Consider the following 17,879-nt stretch of genomic DNA (forward strand, 5'->3'; position numbering starts at 1 on the left):
ATGAATCCCAAATAAAAAGGGAGAAAGACGTCGGAATATAATTCTCTCGAGCACTTTAGATATAACTGGGAGAAGTGAGATTGGACGATAATTACTTATCTCAGACGGATCGCCTTTTTTATGAATCGGGATAACAATTGTTGATTTAAATATTTCTGGGAAGACGACATTGGTCATTGACAGGTTTGCTATGTGCACAATGGGTTCACAAACAAAGGAAGATACGGTCCTAAGAAGCTTATTACTTATGCCAAAGAAGTCAGGTGTACTACTATTAGAGAGAGATTCGATAACTTGAAGCACCTCTTTACGATCAGTTGGAGAGAAAAACATGGATCTGGGATTCTTGCTAGGGTGTATTGACTGGGAGAAGGAACAGAAGTTAGCATTCGGAATATTAGTGAAATAATTACTAAAAGCATCCGGTACTGAAATTGGGTCGATTAATCTGCCACTAATGTCCTTAAGGTTAATATGTACAGATGTCGAATTCCTTTTTTTTAAAGAATTTTATTTATTGTGGACCAAATTTTTTGCAAGTTCCCTTTACAGTGAGAGATTTTTGAATAATAATAATTTTTTTGCTTCCCGGACGAGTTTGGTAAATAGATTTTTGTATTTTTTTTTTAATTAATCAGGTCAATAACGCTACTGGTTTTGCAAGCTAACTTATTTAGGGCATTTTTTCGGTATGAAGAGATTATCAGGCTATTGGACATCCAGGGGCGTATATGGGTAGTTTTTCGGTTTGATTTACGGACTGGAAAGGTTGAAATGATAAGATCACTCAAGTCCATGGGTAAAACCATTTGTGGCTGAATTAACATCCTGACAATCCAAAACCTTGGACAAGGCGAAGGATTTCAAACGATCCGTGAACTGGTTCATATTCACAATATTATATATTCTATTTAATGTAGGGGCATTAGTTCTAGAGGTTTGAGTAGCTGGTAGGGAGAGTAGGGAGAGAGGGAAGTGGATACAAAAATGTTGTCAATTACAGTAGCCTAGCTGTAGACCTCATAGGATCAACTATAGTAGGAAAAAGGATTATGGGAAGAAGATCACTTGAGGTAAATGTTTCAAAGAAGGTATCACAATCATTATTATTGCTAACATTTAGTAAATTACAATTGAAGTCCCCAAAAACTATTGCCTTCTTTTGTGGTAAATTAATAAAACTAGAAAAATCATCAAGCAAATTACAAAAGAAAGGTGTCGGAAATGAGGTTTTTTATCTTTTCATTATAAAATAATGAAAAGATAAAAGAATTCTTGTCAACACTTATTTCTACGATTATTGAATAAATGCATCTACTATTTATAGGTTGCGAGAATAAGGATTCACAGTCTAATAGCCTGGTGAATTTTAGACTTGACCGGATATAAAGGGAAATGCCGCCAGAGGACTTGGTTAATTTTCTTTCAATACGAATAGCTTGAAAGCCAGGGAGGGAAAATTCATTAGCATCATCAATTTCTGAAAGCCACGTTTCCTTTATTCCAATTACGTTGAAGTGGCAATAACCATTAATGAAAATTAAATCTTTAAAATTAATCCACATTATTGCACAGTGACAAATTCGTGAGAAACGTAAAATCTTGTATAGTACACATTTAAACATCCATTGTGGTCTGAGTTTCATCATCTCCTCGATTAGAATACTGGAATTCTTCTTCAGCCGACGAAATATTATTGGTAGTAATTTTGGACTGGGATGGAAAGTTTGCCGTTTTTGGTTGTGGCATTGTCAGAGCCTGTGTTAATTTGATTTGCAGTTGATTATACAGGCTTAGCTAGCTTTGATGTGGAATCTATGTCTTTTTTGATGGAGGATAGTTGAGCTATAGCTGCTTGTAAGATCTCATCACCTAGGAGTTTAGTGATAGCTTTCTTCTTGAGAATATTTTTGCTTTCCTCAGGTTCATTACTAACCTCAATTAAGTGACTGACTGTGAGATAAGTTGCAAGCCTTTGCCATTCTTGGCTACTTTTGGATGAATATTTTGGAGGGAAGGATGTTGAAGTAAACTTTAAGTAAGGGATGGGGGAACTGACTAGAACCTTGAGTATGAACATTATTTGCCTCTTTTGGGAATGATACTGTCTTTGCGTCTTCTAGAGCAACTGTTGCTTGGCTTCTACTGGGCCGAGGTGGTGTGGGTTGCTAAGGGATTCTTGCAGCTACAACTGAGTAGGGTAGGTTCATTTTATCAGATGTTCTAAGTGTTATGACTCGCTTTTGGTGAGCCAGGCAAGATTGTTTTTGGAGGGCGGTGTCTCCCTTACGGTTACAATTTCTGCAGAAAGGGTCTGACTCAGGTCATTCCCTAATTGCGTGGCCTGTTTTCCCACACTTAAGGCAAGACGGATGGGACTGTTTGCAATGTTTTTTGCTGTGGCTGTGTGCAAGACAAGTGGAGCATTGTAGGGGCTTAGGCTTATAAATCTTGTAAAAAAGGGACATACCGTACAAGAATATTTCTCTGTTTAGCTCAACTTTGCAGGAAATAAGGATTCAACAGCTTGGGTGAAGGACTCCTTCTTTGTTTAAACTTAGCCTTACTGCAGTTGAAGGATTAATGAGAAGGCCTGAAGAATCTATTAGTTCAGTTTGTATTTCCTCCACTTTTACACCGGTATCAACACCATACAGCACATACTTGCGTAAGTTTTCCACATCTTTTTTTGTGGCTAAAATTTTCCAGCCATCAAGAATTATTTCTTTGGATTTTGGCAGGACATGGCCTGCCACCTGAGAAGACGTAAAGTAAATATCAATAGACTCGTCCTGCTTGAAAACAAGTTCAAAATTTACCTTGGTGATCAGAAAGACAGCTTTCCTAATTTGCATTATTCGATCTTTTGAAAAGGGTTGGCCATTGGTTTTCTTGATTGAGACAGTATAATAATTGGGGTAATAGGCAGTACTAGTTTCTGGGACATTTGAAGAGAGGGGTTGCACTAACGCTGGCGAACGAGTTTCATCCTTTTTCCTCTTTTTGCCAGGCGTCTCACCTCTTTCATTAGAGTCGGCTAAGGCATGAATTCCTGACAAGTGGCTAACTGTTTTGGATCGCGTAGTTGGGGGGGGGTCTAGGAAGAGTTTAAGAGGTAAGTTGGAATGGCAACTGGCTAAGGGTTTCAGTGGGATTATCCTTCTCGGGTGGTAGCCTTAGGGGCTGCTTTTTTCCCGTCATTTATTCCAACAAGACACTGCAGATTCACGAACTGTTAATCAGCATTAATTCAAGGCTACTTGACCAAAAGTAAATATGACAGTTTTTAATCAGCAATAACACCAATATATTCAATGTTAAGTAGGTTAATCACTCGCACACAATATCCATGGGGGCTTGCAGATGGTAATAACCTATTAATATTCAGTTATGGAACTAAATTATAAACTATGATAAATAATAACTCACTTTGTATGAAGTGAGCAATCCCTCACAATTAAATCCGCAAGTTAACTGCGCAATCAAACACAGTACAGTACAAAAAATAATCCGATTGGGTTCATAAGCTAGTTCCTTTTGGTTCAGATACTTAACTCATACCCGTATTCAATGCATATTAATTTCTCAGCAAAATAAAATAAAATATTAGAAGAGTTAAAAAAGAGTTTTAAAACATACAACTAATATTTATGCTTGGGTTAAAAAATGAAATTTGATTTTTCAGTTTTGAAAACGTGCACATTTCTAGATCATTATTCCTAACCACTCGCTAGGTTCAGAGTAACTCTAGGCTCGAACAGAAAAATGACTGCAATAGAAGAGAGAGAGAGAGAGAGAGAGAGAGAGAGAGAGAGAGAGAGAGAGAGAGAGAGAAAGAGAGAGAGAGTTGGAACAGAAATAAGCGTACCTGTGATAGAATACTAATTGCACATGCCATGCCAACATGTCCAAGGCCAACAATGGTGACTTTACCACCAGATAAGGGTGAGGGTAGTTCAAAATCATGCATTAGTTTTTCTCTAAGGGGCTTTCCAGAATTTACTAGAAAAACCCAACAGCAAACGTATGAACAGGTAAGAACTTTTGCACAAGAAGGTGAGTAAAGAATAAAGCTGAAGCAATTGAGACAAATAGAGGAAGAATAACATTTAATAAGTAAATTAAACTAAACACATAAATTAAATCTAACAGCTTAGTGTAAGTAATTTTAGGATACGAGAAGGCAATTTGGGTGATCAGGTGACCAGTAAGACCCAGATATTCTTCCTAGCATTAATGTAAAAAGAATCATTTTTCAAAAATTGGGATGTTTCAAGAAGAGACCCGTAGTAAAAGGAGCAAAAATAAGATTATATAAAATTCAAATTTAAAAAGAACAGGAATGAATATCAAAGAATAAATGAAACACAAGACAAAGGATAAATTTTCAGTAAGACCCAAATATCATTTCTAGCATTGATTAATTAAATAAAAAGTTAGGAGAAAAACAAAAAAAAGTAAGGAGCGATATTAAAACTTACAACGAAAAGAAATTACTCCATATATGAAAGGGGCTTTTCCTCCTCAACGCCCCGCTCTTTACGCTAAAGTTTGACTCTTTCTCTTAACTCTACTTTTTGAAATAGTAAAAAACGTTCGTTTTAAGTTTTAATGCCGCGCCTTACTTTCGGTTAAAAAAAAATTGTTTTTTATTTTATTTCTGAACATTTTTGAATTGATGCATGTTTTGATTTTGGCTCTCTGCACACAAATAATTCAAACGAAATTTGCATATTAATTTTTGTTGGCTAAATGGCTTTCTCATAGTTTTAATCAGAAGATTCTGAAAAAGAAAGGAGCAGGGAAGGAGGCCTAGTTACCTTCCAATTTTTTGGTTACTTAAAAAGGCAACTAGAACTTTTAATTTCTTACAAACATTTTCATTTGTAAAAAAAATACATGACTTATGAATCAATCTACGTAACAAACTTCTATATTCGTATGCATTTATTCCATATATGAGGGGATTCCCCCCTCGTCAATACCTCACTCTTTACACTAAAGCTTAAATTTTGCCCCAATTTCTTAAGAATGACCCCTGAATCACAATGGCGGTAGAATACATAGTTGAAACTACTAAAAATACTTTAGCGTAAAGAGGGAGGTATTACGAGGAGGTGAACCCCTCATATACGTAATAATTTCTGTTTGTTTTAAGTTTTAATACTGCTCCTTAATTTCAGTTGAAAAAAACTTTTCATATTTTTTTTTAAATAATGCAAAAAAAAATTGTGCCCCCTTCATTGAAATTCTCTTCTCCCATGACAAATTCCTCAATGGAAAGATCCTCACACATAATCCCCCTCCCTCCTCAACTTCTCCCCCCCCAAACCAAAAAAAAATCCCCTGAAAACGTCTGTACACTTCCCAGTAACCATTACTATATGTAAATACTGGTCAAAGTTTGTAACTTGCATCATCTCCCATGGGGACTGTGGGGGAGTAAGTCGTCCCCAAAGACACAGTTATTAGGTTTTTCGACTATGGTGAATAAAATGACTATCTCGGAATTCTGATCCAGTGACTTTGGGGGGAAAATGAGCGTGGGAGGGGGCCTAGGTGCCCTCCAATTTTTTGGTCACTTAAAAAGGGCACTAGAACTTTTAATTTCCGTTAGAATGAGCCCTCTCAAGACATTCTGGCACCACTGAATTGACACGATCACCCCTGGAAAAACTGAAAAAAAACATGCATCTGTGATCTGTCTTCTGGCAAAAATGTGAAATTCCACATTTTTGTATATAGGAACTTGAAACTTCTATAATATGGTTCTCTGATACGCTGAATCTGACGGTGTGATTTTCGTTAAGATTGTATGACTTTTAGGGGGTGGTTCTCCCTATTTTTTAAGGCAAATTTTCTCAGACTCGTAACTTTTGATGGGTAAGACTAAACTTGATGAAACTTATATATTTTAAATCAGCATTAAAATGCGATTCATTTGATGTAACTATTGGTATCAAAATTCTAATTTTTTAGAGTTTTGGTTACTATTGAGCCGGGTTGCTCCTTACTACAGTTTGATTATTTTTCAAAAATTAGGGCATTCAAAGAAAAGTACCAAGCCAAGCTAAAACCTAGAAGGAGCAAAAACAATGTCACATGAAATCCAAATTTAAAAAGAATAGGAATTAACATCAAGGGATAAACGAAACCCAAAACAAACAGAAAGCAAAATAAATAATCACATAAAACACAAAGATGACAGAAACCACCTCTGAAACAAAATCTAAAACAAATGACAGCTAAATTGAATGGCAAAGTCTAACTTCAGATGAACAGAAATTATCAAGGAGATGGACTACTGCCCCCTAAATCTTCTAAAGACCAGACGCTACAACTGAAAGTAATATATATTTTGAGCAGTGTATCTTTATTTGCCATAGCATTAACAGCTATACAATAAAAACAGAACACCACCAGAAGAATCGATGTTTCAAAATAGGATTGGTGCAATGCCATGCCCTTCCTCTAATACCTCTGAACAGCTTGAGTGCAGGGGCATAATTTAATATGGGGCAGTGGGAAACTGCGACTCCCAGACCTCAGTTTGCCTCCCCCCCCAGATGAAATTTTGTTCCTTCAAAATCTGGCCAAAACTAAGATAAGACTACATCATTCAAGCATCCACAGAAATTATTCAGTTTTTGTCAGTATATTTTTATCTTTATGGCACTATATGACTGATTTTTCAGTTTCACAGTCATTTTCACTTGAATTGAAAAAAATGGCTCCAACTTTGCCCCTTCCCTCAGGATTTTGATGAAGTCATGCCACTACATGAGTGTTAACTGTTTTTTTTTTTTTTTTTCCTAAATACTGCATATTTGAGCAATGTGATTTTTACTTGACAAAACAGAAAAAAAACGAGAAAAACAGAAACAACAGATTTTACATGATAAAACAGAAATGAACTGACAAACAGAAAAAAACCCACAATAATCAAGAATACTGGAAAAAAATAATGAAAGTAGACTGATTGTTAAATATTTAATAATATTGATTAAAGGAAGTCATAGTAAATGTTTATACATCAACATTATAATTATAAAAGAGAAAATCTTTAATACTTATTTTCTTTTCATTAAAGCACAATTCTTAATGGAGTTATTCCAACCTCTGTTTGCTGTCATTTTTGTTCACTTTAGAATTAACTTGATTATTCATTGTAATTTTTGTTAGTTTTGGGTTTTGCCTACTCATTGGTAGATTTTACTGTTCATTTTAAGTATGAATCATTCCCCCGTTCCCCTTCAATTTCATGAATTTATGCTGCTGTTGTTTTGAACCTTCATGACACTCCAGAATAGCATTTCAGGACTAATAAGTAAAGAAAATAGTCATACCTAGTGAGCAAGCTCCCCTAAGTTGTGACTGATGGATTCTATGAGCTGGAGTAATTCCATACTTAGAGCAATTTGGATTTTGTACTTTCTGGAGTGTATTTGAGATCGAGAAGGAGTATTTTAATGATGTTGAGTAACAGGTACTGAGAGCACTGTGAACTGGTGCTGTTTGAGCAATAACAGCTTTCAACAGTTTTGGAATCAGCTTGATCAGATTATGTCTAAAATTCAACATAGCTGCTTAATATGTAGGCAATACCTGAAATTAATTTGGATCACTGTAATGTTCACAATTTCGAAAAATATTAGGAATAACAAAGACAGAATAAATCAACCAGTCAAGATACTAAACCTGCAAATAAAGAATTTGGAACCAAACCGGAAAAAATGACAAAGCCAATCAAATCAGACATTTAAAAATTTATACAAAGAAAAAGATATAGCTTGTTCAATGTACATGTGAGTCTTCATCCATAAACTATATCTAGTAAGAGTAGTTTTCATGTCCTTCAAATTGATCTGATCCTCAAAAGTTTGAGATTTCTCATAGGACTGTCACTGATAGAAACCTAATGTCACTGATGATACAACTAAAAGACAGTTTTTCCTTCTAAGAAAAAAAAATCAAATAGTTCCTTCATATTTTGTAAGATGGCACAATAAAATTGGGGCTAATACCTGTAGCTTTGAAATCACAGTAGAATAGAAGAGAACATGATTTATTCACTTTGAATAGCATAAATTTAGCATAGACACATAATGAAAATTTCAAAATGCATAGAAGAAAATTTTAAGAACAATAAAAAATACACTGAATAATACAAAAGGCCCATTTTGTTTTTAGTATTATGATAAAAGAATTTAAATTATATTTTGATACTTAAGGTATGAATTTGGAGTAGGCAAAAGGATTAGAAGTGAGTGACTAAAGATCTTGTAAGGGTATGGCATTCTACTACTCTTAGGTTTGATACAGGTTTTGAGGGAAGACTGGGAGGATGTAGAAAGATTTATAGTAGATTGAGAAGAAGTTTTAGCATTACTATTCATTTGGGCGAGGGAGTACGTAGAGCACCCTGCAAAACCAAGAATCTAATTTTTATGGTCTGATAATTTATAGTAGCATACCTTGTTTTAAAAAGTTTTTTATAATTAGTTATATCACCAAGAGAAGAGGAGGTGGGATTAAAAATTAATAGATCATTAAAAAAAATAACACTAAAAACCCTATTAGGATGAGTCCAGAAGTAACTTTTCATGGATGTGCTAAATGAAGACTATGGCTTCTTGTCTTTTCTAGTGGTAGGCTATCTTTACTCAGCACCAGTGACTCAAACTAGCTTAATCTGTCAGCAAGTTTAAAAAAAAATGCCTAAAATGTTTCTTGACTAGTACTTTTGGTGAAAAATCTTAGTTCAGAAATAAATTTGCAGAAAAGAAGAAACTGCTTACCACCTTTGAGAATAATAATTGTCTTTGAATCCTAAGGATCAGCAAGGGAAGCCATGTCAACAATGAAAAACATTCAAATTTTCATAGGCTAACAAAACCTTACCTCTGTTGAAAGCAAACAAAGACAGCAATAGCTTGGACAATCCTTTGTGTACCAGATCATAAGACTTCCATAAATCCTCCTCCACTGGCAAGCAGAATGCACCCATTACCAAGGAATACCAAAGAATAGGCACCATAGAATACATGAACATGACAAAGGAGCCCTTTAGACAAGCTGAATCTCAGTATAGGAGGAAATTACACAAAAGCACATTTGAGCAAAAATCTGAAAAACTACAGGAACTAAAGTCTAAGCAGGGGTTCCAATTCCCTTCTAAATTTTAAAAATGCATATTGTTGGTATTTCCACAGCAATAAAAAGCTAAAATTCTACTTTAGCTACTTTTGGCTATCTTGGAAAGGGGTTAGGTTAAGATAATGAAACTTTCAGGGATGGGTCTACAGACTAAAGTATGTCCTGAGAAGGTTTTTTCAAGCAACTACCTCTACTCCTCCCCTCTGTATATAATACAGATTATTGCAAATTACTGCTTGTTTTTGCTCACATTCCATCCTATATTACTATTATGCTCATAAAGCAGTGCTTACCAGTAAAAAAAAAAAGAAATAAGCCATTTGTTACCATAAAGGTAGTATTTAGTAGCCTACTATTAAAGTACTATAAAGGTATTTTATAGCATATAAAGGTAAATATGTACTAATATGACATCACAAACCTGGTTTTTTGTATACCATAAGCAAACATAAGGTTAGGGGGGACACTTTAATAAACAAGGTTAAGATCTGTAATTGTGTAAGGTAAGCACTGATTTATGATTAGGCCTATAATAGTAAGATAGGATGAAATGTGAGCAATAATAAGCAGTAATATACAATAATTTGCATTATATAGAGAGGGGGATGGAGTGGATATAGTTACTTCAAAATTCCTTCCCAGGGCCTACTTTAGTCTGTAGATCCATCCCTGAAAATTTCATCTTTATAACCTAACCCATTTGAAGATAGCCAAAAGTAGCTAAAGTAGAAATTTACTTTTAATTCAAAGTAAAATTACATTTTAGGTACTTTTGGCTATCTTGGGAAGGGGTTAGTTTAGGAAAATGAATCTTTCAGGGATGGGTCTACAGGCTAAAGTATTTCCTGGGAAGGTATTTTGAAATAGCTACCTCAACTTCTTCTCTCTCTAGAGGGTCCTGACCTTGATGACCTTTGAAAATCTGTTCTATAAAAGTGAAACCTTGCAAAATATGTTTTCTGCTTAAATGAAGTACCAAAAATTGTGTTCAGCTTCACAACTTTGCTCAATCCCAACTTATAAGGTTTTAAAGATATGCAAATATATTTCCTAAATTTTGAAGAAAAAAAAACATTGATGCAGCTTAAAATTCTACTCAAATAACAGGAATTACATTTCCAGAACTAAAGCCAGAGAAAAAGAAACTGATAACTGAAAATTAAGGTAAAATATTTTTGTCAAAATTTCAATGGGTATTTGACCTGTCACATAGGCAAATTTCAGGACTCTCTAGAGGGAGGTACGACTCTAGTTTGGCATTTGTGAAGGGACACACATGCACGGAAAGGTGTAGCATAAATGGCAGACAGTAACAACAGCAATCAAAGGGATAAAATTAACCCTTGACTGGGCTGCCCACTTAATTCAACAATCTGTCTTATCTTTTTTCTACAATTGGCCATGACTTCCACTTTTCTCCACAACTATTCCCTCTTTTTTAAATTCAAAAATCAATGGATCTTGGTCGAGGCCGAAGGCTAAAGCCAGAGAAAAAGAAACTGATAATTGAAAATTAAGGTAAAATATTTTTGTCAAAATTTCAATGGGTATTTGACCTGTCAAATAGGCAAATTTCAGGACTCTCTAGAGGGAGAAGGATTGGAGATGAAAGCCAAGCAAGGATTGGAGACTAAAGCCAGAGAAAAAGAAACTGATAACTGAAAATTAAGGTAAAATATTTTTGTCAAAATTTCAATGGGTATTTGACCTGTCAAATAGGCAAATTTCAGGACTCTCTAGAGGGAGAAGGATTGGAGATGGGTCCCTAAAAGTCCCTTCCTGGGACATACTTTAGTCTGTAGATCCATCCCTTAAAATTTCATTTTCGTAACCTAACCCCTTTCCATGATAGCCAAAAGTAGCCTAGCTAGAGTAGAATTTTGCCTTCCCTGATTCCTAAAGGTATATAGGCCACTTGAATTTACCCTATCCTTTCTCTTAATAGAAAAGCTTATAGTCTATATGTTAAATTAGCCTTGCAGTAGCCTAGTGCTTAAGCAGCATTCTTGTGGTAAAATGCTAGCACTTTCTGTTGTAGCCTCTACTGGGATAATATGCAGTGGACTCCATGATTGTCCATTAACTACAATAATTATTATTGAATTTTTAGGGCTTGCCTTTTTAACAATGTAGCCTAAAATAGGGTAAAATTCTAGTTAATTGACTTCTTGCTATCTCAGAAAGGGTTTAGGTTAGGAAAATGGAACTTTCAGGGATGGGTCTACAGGCTAAAGTGTGTCCCAGGAAGGTATTTTAAAGTACCCATCTCCAATCCTTCTCCCTCTAGAGGGCCCTGAAATTTGCCTACATAACAGGTCTATACCTATAGAAATTTTGACAAAACAACATTTTACCTTAATTTTCAGTTAGTAGTTGCTTTTTCTCTGCCTTTAGTTCTGAAAATACAATTCCTGTTATTTGAGTAGAATTTTGAGTCATATCAATCTTTTTTTTGTTTAATTTAGGAAATGTATTTGCATATCTTTAAAACCTTATAAAATGGAATTGAACAAAGTTATGAAGCTGAAAACAATTTTGTTGTACTTCAATTAAGCAGAAGATCTATTTTGCAAGGTTTCACTTTTATAACACACATATTTTTAAAGGTCATCAAAGGTCATGGCCCTCTAGAGGGAGAAGGAGTGGAGGTAGTTTCTTCAAAATACCTTCTCAGGACATACTTTAGTCTGTAGATTCATCCCTGAAAGTTTCATTTTCCTAACCTAAACCCTTTCTGAGATAGCAAGAAGTCAATTAACTAGAATTTTACCTAAAATAGTATTTCTCAGGAAAGGAAGGACAGTGAAGGAGACATGTTAGAACAAAATAAGAAATTTTTAGATTACATACTGCATGTTCCTGATTTTTGTAAGGTTCATGTCCACGGAAAAACTGGTTTATCATGAAATGTAAGGATAGCTAGCAATTATTAGGTGTATAGCCTAGGCTGCTTAAAAGAGCATTAAATTGCAACCCAATAAGTGGGCTATTGCTGTTTTCACCATCTAATTTCTAAATGGCAACTTAATAAGTACTCCTGTTTTCACCATTTAATTTCCGAAATATTAAGAAAATACAGATTCTGTATAGTCTTCACAGCCCAATGGGCTAACACGTGCCTGTCTGGCTTCTAGTTTACCATGTATAAAAGAAATCCTCGTTTCTGTGTTTCAAATTGAGCTGCTTATGTTATTTATAGGTAGCGTTCTGTAGACAAAGAATACTACGAGTGCGTTCGACTTGGACTGTAGTTACAAAACCCAATCGACTTCAAGCATTTTACATTTCGTCAATACGGTTGCTCTAAATTCTTTTCCCTTAAAGTTTAGTTCACTTTTCCCAAGTCCTTTCACTGTGTAAGGTCAGCATTTATCTACTTTTTGATGTACAGAATTTTGATCATAGACTGTAAATTTTAACAAAGGTGGCCTTAAAATGTTTTAATAAACTCCATTTAATTTTTCTTACTGTTTCCCTTGGCAATTTGACAATTGCCTTAATGATAAAGAAGCCAAGTTTCAATTTCCAGACATTTTCTGAACTACTGTTGACTAACAGAAGTCAAATCATCATTAGTCAATTACCGTACTTCAAGTAATTGACTACCTAAGTAGTCACACTACCTAAGTACTAACTTGCTCTCGGGTAAAAAAATCCTTTTCTTGATGATTAACAATAAGTAGCATAGATAAAGAGAAGACTTAAACTTCCTGTATTGCATTGATAAAAAATAAAGAGCTGAATCTTCCACCTCCTTTCATCTATAAGGTTAACTGACATGAAAAAACCTGTTGAAGAAATTATTACTTGCTGAAAAGATAGCTGTTCTCCGTCAGTTTGATTTCATAAATTTTGATGTGCAATGTTATGGTGATTTTAGACGGCTTATAAGCATAATCCTAAACTAGAATTTTCTGGTCATCTTTTGCTTGGACAGAAAAATATTCCATCATAAAAATAGAGTAATCTTGTCAATTAACTTTAAACGTAGTAACACAGAAGCAATTACGTTCACAGAACGTTGACGTTTGCAGCGTGTGTTTCACAGCTCAATTATTCTTTCGCGCGACGTTCTGAACATTCAATGAATGTTAAGACGTTCTTAACATTCTGATTTTATAGAAATGGTGTACAAGACAATTTAATCTCATAGCCCAGTGTCGAAATTTTCCAATGAGACGTTATATAGCAATAAACCATTTTGAAAAAGTATTTGCTTGAATCTTCCAGTTTAGTTTAGGTAAGTATGTTTGTTCAATCGATAGACTGCTTAAGCTTTATTCTTCTTAGGCAGAATCGAGATTGTTTTATTTGTCTTACAAGAAAACTACTGTCCAAGCCACTCCATGGTCATACTTGTCGATAAAATAACAAAGTTTTATCAATGAAATAGTTTTTATCTCGGTTTTGAGCTCAGACATATACTACAGAAGCGGAATATTTTAATTTGTAAAAAATTTGTTTAAGCCACTTGTATATGCACTAATTTGCTTTCAACTGTTCCCGAGTAATACGACATCTTTTAATCTTTGCCAAATTCTTTTTACAGATAGAACAACCGCTTTGCAAAGCTTCTATCAATTTGGTTTCAAAAATTATGCCTCAACCCTTAACTCTGATTGGACAATTAAAATTTTTTAAGGTCGTTCTAATTCAAACCAGATATTTTATGCGAAAAGAGAAATAACTTTGTTATTTTTTTTTATAGACCTTTCAATTAGACATATTTATACAAAATAAATAACCAACATTCATCCATAGACATATTTTTATCAAAAATTATAGATCTCCCAAAAATAAGATTTCTATGCCTTCAACCTCTAGTTCTCTTCTAAATTCTTGAATTTCGTTTTTGACTCAAGGTTGCTGAATTAAGGATCTTGATGAGAGTCGAGTTAGATAGTGTTTTGTTTTTAGAGTTTGTGCATTCAGTCTGAGTAAAATTCTATATTCCAAGGCTTCTATTGCTTTTATTTATATTAAAATTATAAATGATACCATGTTTTTACCTTCATTTGGTATTTCTATTTCAACTACGGGAGTTAACGTGTGTTCAGTGTTATAGCATATAATTTACCCATACCATTAATTGTATTTAGAGGTGTAAACCTTAAAACCTGGCGATTCTCGTTTCTAGCTACCAGGAAACCGTTTTCGGCCATTGTTGATGTGGCAAAATGTTCAACAACAAACTAAAACGCAGGCATTTTTGATTTTCAAATAAAGAGTTTAGTTCTTATGGCACTTGGTATTAACCAAGTGACATATAGCGATCGCATAATTCTGTCGGTCTGTCTGTCGGTCTGTCGTTCTGTCCCAGTTTCGCTACTTTAGGCACTTCCAGGTAATCTAGGACGATGAAACCAGAGCCAGATTAAATTAGAAATTGCCATTTTTTTCCGATTCAACCATTGGGGGGGGGGGAGTGGAGGGACGGTTAAATCGGAAAAATTAGAAAAAAGGAGGTATTTTTAACTTACGAACGGGTGATCAGATCTTAATGAAATTTGATGTTGCAAAGGATATCGTGTTTCAGAGCTCTTGATTTAAATCCCGACTGGATCAGGTCACATTGGAGGGAGTTAGGGTGGGAAAACCTAAAATCTCGGGAAACGCTTAGAGCTGAGGGATCGAGATGAAACTTGATGGGAAAAATAATCACAAGTCCTAGATACTTGATTGACATAACCGGAACGGATCCCCTCTCTTTGGGGGAGTTGAGGGGGGATGTCAATTCTGAGAAATTAAAAAAATGAGGTATTTTAACTTAGGGAGGAGTAGTCAGATCTTAATGAAATTTGAATTTTGAAAGGAAATCGTGCATCAGAGCTCTTATTTTAAATCAGGACCGGATCCGGCGACATTTAGGGAGTTGGGGGGGGGCAACCTAAAATTTTGGAAAACGCTTAGAGTGGAGGGATCAGGATGAAACTTGGTTGAAAAAATAAGCACAAATCCTAGACACGTGATAGACATAACCGGAACGGATCCGCTTTTTGGGGGAGTTGGGGGGGGGGAGTAAATTCTAAAACATTAAAATAAAAATGAGGTATTTTTAACTTACGAAGAAATGATCGGACCTTTATGAAATTTCATATTTAGAAGGCTTCGTACCTCAGATTTCTTATTTTAAATCCCGACTGGATCCAGTGTCATTGGGGGGGGGGTAGAAATCTTGGAAAACGCTTAAAGCGGAGAGATCAGGATGGAACTTCGTGGGAAGAATAAGCACAAGTCCAAGATAAGTGACTGACATAACCGGACCGTATCCGGTCTCTTTGGTGGAGTTGGGGGGGAGTAATTAGGAAAAACTAGAAAAAATGAGGGATTTGTAACTTACGAACAGGTGATCAGAACTTAATGGAATTTGATATTTAGAAGGATCTTGTGCTATAGAACTCTCATTTTAAATCCCAACCAGATCCAGTGACATTGGGGGGAGTTGGAGGGTGAAACCAGAAATCTTAGAAAACGCTTAGAGTGGAGAGATCAGGATGAAACTTGATGGGAAGAATAAGCACAAGTTATAGATACGTGGTCGACATAATTTGAACGTTCTCTTTGGGGGAGCTGCAGGTTGTTAATTTGGAAAAATTGGAAAAACTGAAGTATTTTTAACTTAAGAATGGGTGACCGGACCTTAATGAAATTTGATATTCAGATGGAACTCATGTCTCTGAGCTCTTATTTGAAATACCAAGAAGATCTATTGAGATTGGGGGAGTTAGAGGGGGGAACCGGAAATCTTGGAAAATGCTTATAAATGTCGCAAATTTGTGATTGACATAATCGGACTGGACCCGCTCTCTTTGGGGGAGTCATGAGGTGGGATTCAGTGCTTTGGCGAGTTTGGTGCTTATGGACGTGCTAGGACGATGAAAATTGGTAGGTGCGTCAGGGAGCTGCACAAATTGACTTGATAAAGTTGTTTTCCATGATTCGACCGTCTGGGGGGCGGAAGGGAGAGGAAAAATTATAAATTGATGTATTTTAACTTACGAGTGGATGTTCGGATCTTAATGGATTTTGATATTTAGAAGGACCTAGTGACTCAGAGTACTTATTTAAAATCCCGACCGTCAGTAAGCCTCCGATTTTCCTTTTAAATCACTTTATTAATTCTTAAAAATTTTGCTAGAGCTCATGCCAAATTAGCTCTTGGCTCTTCCGACCTCGTCAGAAGTACCATATGAGCTTTTAGCTCTTGTTCTATGTAGGGGTCATGTTTTATTTGTAAATATTCAATATCAGTTTTCTTTTTTTATCATTTGACCAGCTTAACCAGCTGGTAAACTTGACCAGTGGAACTGCTACGTTTAAAGACCAAGTTTGAGATTTCTGTAGTTGACATGTCAGTACTTGCGTGGTCTTTATTTAACCGAACAAAAAATCTTGGGACTTCGTGCCACGATTTTACCGGCTTCTTTTTTTACCGAACGCACAAAAACTTTGGGGGGGGGGGGGAATCCCGCCCCCATATTTGACGGCCCTGCTTATAATTATACTATACTATTTAAGTATACTATTAATTATACTGAAAAAATGGCTAATTTTACTAATTATGCTAAACTTAGTCTTGAAACCTCAAAATTCAAAGATGAAAATTTTCAATTCATCTTTGGGAGAGGGGAGCATTCCAACCCTTTTAATGATTTTTTTTTTTCTGCACTTTTGGATTATATTGAAAATCTGAATTTAAGACTGTCATCTCTAAAATTTAGGCTACACAGCTAGGGTATATGTCACGCAACATCGCAGTAATAAAAAGCTAAAGAAAAAAAATGAGGAAGTGTCGGTGACCTTTCTTTAAATTCAAAGCCGAGTATTAGAAATAACATATCTTAAAAAAAATCTAGAAGGGTTTCTGGTGTTCCAGTTGATTTTATTCAGCAATATTACAACAAATCGAAATTCAGGTTCAGTTCAGTGATTTTTGTTATTCGGTCAATTGACCTTAGTTTAAAATTAAAAAAAGAAAAATTCAACTGAAAGTAAGGATTAACATTAAAAATCAAAATGAACAGAAATTATTCCGTATATGGAGGACTTGCCGTCCTCCTCAATATCTTGCTCTTCGCGCTAATTTTTCTTGACATTTTTAAGAAAGCTTCCTATTCTAATTAAATAGCCCTTGCGTTTCAGGGGTCGCTCATAAAAAAATTGGACAAACAGTAAAATTTTAGAGTAAATAGTCGGGTATTGAGGAGGAGGGCAACCCCTTCCTATACGTAATAGTTTCCACTCATTTTTGAGTTATATCTTTAACCCTTATTTTCAGTGGAAAAAAATTGGTTTTTAAAAATTTAATTTCTGATCATTTTCCAAATAATGCCGGTAAATCCGTCTCACCCACCATGAAAAATTCCCTCTCCTCGCGGGAAACTCCTCCATGAAAAGTTCCTCCAACGCAAAATATTACCCCCCCCCCCGTAAAACTCCGTCCGGGCAGTTCCATCCTCGCTAAAATTCCCCCTTCTGTGCAATTTCTTGCACAAGATTCAGCCAGAAAAATTCTTCTTCGGATACTTTTATTTAAAAAAGACTTTAGGTTCTAATCGTTGTTCGATCATTCTGGAAACCACCCCTTCCATAGAAATTATTTTCTGGAAATCAAAATACACTGAAAGTTTCGCCTGGACAACTCCAACGGAATATCTGCATAGGCAAAATTGAGTAGGCAAAGAGAAAGTAAGACAAATAAAAGAATTTCGTACAGAAATTCT

At 35.3% G+C, this 17,879-nt stretch overlaps 1 protein-coding gene across 7 annotated transcripts in view; it reads right to left on the bottom strand.

Annotated features, from left to right (window-relative positions):
• Positions 1-17,879, bottom strand: part of LOC136036496 (L-lactate dehydrogenase-like) — a 102,199-nt gene that overhangs the window by 27,775 nt on the left and 56,545 nt on the right. Inside the window, exons 1-3 of one of the 7 annotated variants that reach the window (XM_065718767.1) lie at positions 12,296-12,337; positions 7,347-7,605; positions 3,869-4,002 (exon numbers count right to left, since the gene is read on the bottom strand). In XM_065718767.1, the coding sequence (XP_065574839.1) occupies positions 3,869-4,002; positions 7,347-7,581 (369 nt within the window). In that variant the 5' untranslated portion in view covers positions 7,582-7,605; positions 12,296-12,337. Of the gene's footprint in view, positions 1-3,868; positions 4,003-7,346; positions 7,606-8,901; positions 9,294-9,344; positions 9,728-12,275; positions 12,338-17,879 lie in introns of those variants that run through there. The other 6 variants (XM_065718769.1, XM_065718770.1, XM_065718768.1 and 3 more) reach the window with 6 other exon arrangements.

The sequence above is a fragment of the Artemia franciscana genome, chromosome 15 (assembly GCF_032884065.1).
Source record: "Artemia franciscana chromosome 15, ASM3288406v1, whole genome shotgun sequence".
Lineage (NCBI taxonomy): Eukaryota > Metazoa > Arthropoda > Branchiopoda > Anostraca > Artemiidae > Artemia > Artemia franciscana.